Raw genomic sequence first — 770 nt, 5'->3', positions numbered from 1 at the left:
CGTGCTCGGCCTCAAGAGCTGTGGAGTTGCTGGGCGGTGGGAACCAGCGCCGGGCAGAGCTGGTGGCTGGGGAAGGGGCTCAGGAGGGCAGGTTGGGTCGTTTCCAGCCAAACCACGGCGTGAAGCTGGGGGAGGGCGGCTGTTTCAGCGCTGCCCCTGCTTAGGCACAGAACTATGAGATGTTCCAGCAGATCCTGCCTGTCCCCAAGGTCCCAGGCTGGGGTGGGCTCCACCAGCCACATTTCAGGAGTGTTGGTGGTATCTCAGTTGCCCACAATCCCTCGTTTCCAATCTACTTGACTAAGAAGAGGCTGGTGAGCCTAAATGGGGTCGGGGTTGTCCCCGAGTCTGCTTCCCCAAAATCCCCAGCCCCCAGCTCTGGAGCTGTCTTACTGCCCTTTTTCTCCTCGAGGGGCAGGAATGATGTCCCCTGTGTCTCTGTCTCACCCAGAATGGGACATGTCCATCCAGTCCTACGTGCTCCGCACCAACTATGACGAATATGCTGTCATTCTGATGAAGAAGAACAGCAGTTTTGGCCCAAGCACCACCCTGAAGCTCTATGGTAAGACTGGCTGTGGCACCTGTGGGCAAGCAGGCTCTGGGGTGGGCCCAGGCAGCTCAGAAAAAACACCACCCAAGAGTCCCAAGGGTCCCTTGGCCTTGAGGGACCTGCCTATAGCTTTGGCAGAGGTGCCTTGGACCAGCTTATCTTCAGCAGTGCAGAGGTTGAGTCCTACGGCTCAGCTTAGAGCCGTATCACCCAGTGA

At 58.2% G+C, this 770-nt stretch overlaps 1 protein-coding gene across 1 annotated transcript in view; it reads left to right on the top strand.

Annotated features, from left to right (window-relative positions):
- Positions 1-770, top strand: part of AMBP (alpha-1-microglobulin/bikunin precursor) — a gene marked incomplete at its 3' end in the record, with an annotated part of 5,123 nt that overhangs the window by 1,814 nt on the left and 2,539 nt on the right. Inside the window, exon 5 of the mRNA XM_010144991.1 lies at positions 452-565. Coding sequence (XP_010143293.1) covers positions 452-565 — 114 coding nt within the window. The remainder of the gene's footprint in view (positions 1-451; positions 566-770) is intronic.

The sequence above is a fragment of the Buceros rhinoceros genome, unplaced genomic scaffold (genome assembly GCF_000710305.1).
Source record: "Buceros rhinoceros silvestris isolate BGI_N320 unplaced genomic scaffold, ASM71030v1 scaffold13951, whole genome shotgun sequence".
Classification (NCBI taxonomy): Eukaryota; Metazoa; Chordata; class Aves; order Bucerotiformes; family Bucerotidae; genus Buceros; species Buceros rhinoceros.
This window is presented reverse-complemented; position numbering and strand designations above follow the sequence as displayed.